At 45.6% G+C, this 1036-nt stretch overlaps 1 protein-coding gene across 1 annotated transcript; it reads left to right on the top strand.

The window, feature by feature from the left end:
* The first annotated feature begins 224 nt into the window (after positions 1 to 224).
* On the top strand, positions 225 to 687 carry LOC100772107 (immunoglobulin lambda variable 4-69). Its single transcript, XM_035444137.1, has 2 exons — positions 225 to 267; positions 377 to 687. The coding sequence occupies exons 1-2, from the start codon at positions 225 to 227 to the stop codon at positions 685 to 687; spliced, it is 354 nt and encodes a 117-aa protein (XP_035300028.1).
* Positions 688 to 1036: the final 349 nt, after the last annotated feature.

Genomic DNA, 1036 nt, shown 5'->3' with positions numbered 1-1036 from the left:
TGTTCAGGATTCAACAGGACCAGCAGCTGGGGGGTACTGAGGCCCTTGGGTATTCTCAGATAGGAAATAATACCCAGACATTTGAGGGCACACTCACCTAAGAAGGCATTTAGTTGGTCAAGACAAATTTGCATGAAGGGCCCTCTCAGTTCTCTGATAATTGTTGAAGAACAAGAGAGACCTACACCATGTCTGTCTCAACAGAGCTCAGTGGTTTGTGCACCATGGCCTGGACTCCTCTCCTCTTATTCCTCCTACTTTGTCCAGGTCAGGGGTCATCTGCACCCTGATGCCAGTTTAGGGAAACCATCTGACAGTCAGATACATTCTCCCCTCTCCTTTCACTCTGGGACATAATGTGTTTTTCTCTTTTCAGGGTCTTTCTCCCAACCTGTGCTGACTCAGTCACCCTCTGCCTCTGCCTCCCTGGGAGCTTCAGTCAAACTCACCTGCACCTTGAGTAGTGAGCACAGCACCTACAACATTGATTGGTACCAGCAACAATCAGACAAGGCTCCTAAGTATGTGATGTATCTTAATAGTGATGGAAGTTATGGCAAGGTGGATGGGATCCCTGATCGCTTCTCTGGCTCAAGCTCCGGGGCTCATCGCTACTTAAGCATCTCCAACATCCAGCCTGAAGATGAAGCTATTTATTACTGTGGTGCAGATTATGGTACTGTGTGAGCACAGTGAGCTAGATAAATGAGGAAGCAGGACAGGAACTGTGTGTGCACTCTTGCCATCTAGACTGGCATATAGTATTGAGTAGGAACATCTGAAGTTCTTAGCTATCATATTCATTTACTGTTTACTGCTTTTCCTTGGGGGATAGCCAATAGGTCTAGCACTTCCTCCTTAACTCCTGGAGAAAAGGGGGAAAAAGACAGGGATTGTATATAGTGCACTGCTCTGTAATAATGGTGATCATTGCTCTGTAATAATGGTGATCATGTAAAAGTAAAATGTGGTGTGTATATAGGTGAGATGAGAATATTCTCTAACAAATTGGAGCAGTGGTGAAGGCAGGGTTTAC

The sequence above is a fragment of the Cricetulus griseus genome, chromosome 4 (assembly GCF_003668045.3).
Source record: "Cricetulus griseus strain 17A/GY chromosome 4, alternate assembly CriGri-PICRH-1.0, whole genome shotgun sequence".
NCBI classification, from domain to species: Eukaryota; Metazoa; Chordata; class Mammalia; order Rodentia; family Cricetidae; genus Cricetulus; species Cricetulus griseus.
Note: the sequence above shows the minus strand (reverse complement) of the source record. Positions and strands in the feature narration are given on the sequence as shown.

Excerpts from the sequence above, each read along its gene's own strand:
- LOC100772107 (XM_035444137.1), top strand. The coding sequence starts at position 225 with ATGGCCTGGACTCCTCTCCTCTTATTCCTCCTACTTTGTCCAG. Across the intron at positions 268-376 it reads ATTCCTCCTACTTTGTCCAG|GGTCTTTCTCCCAACCTGTG; the intron begins GTCAGGGGTCAT and ends TTCTCTTTTCAG.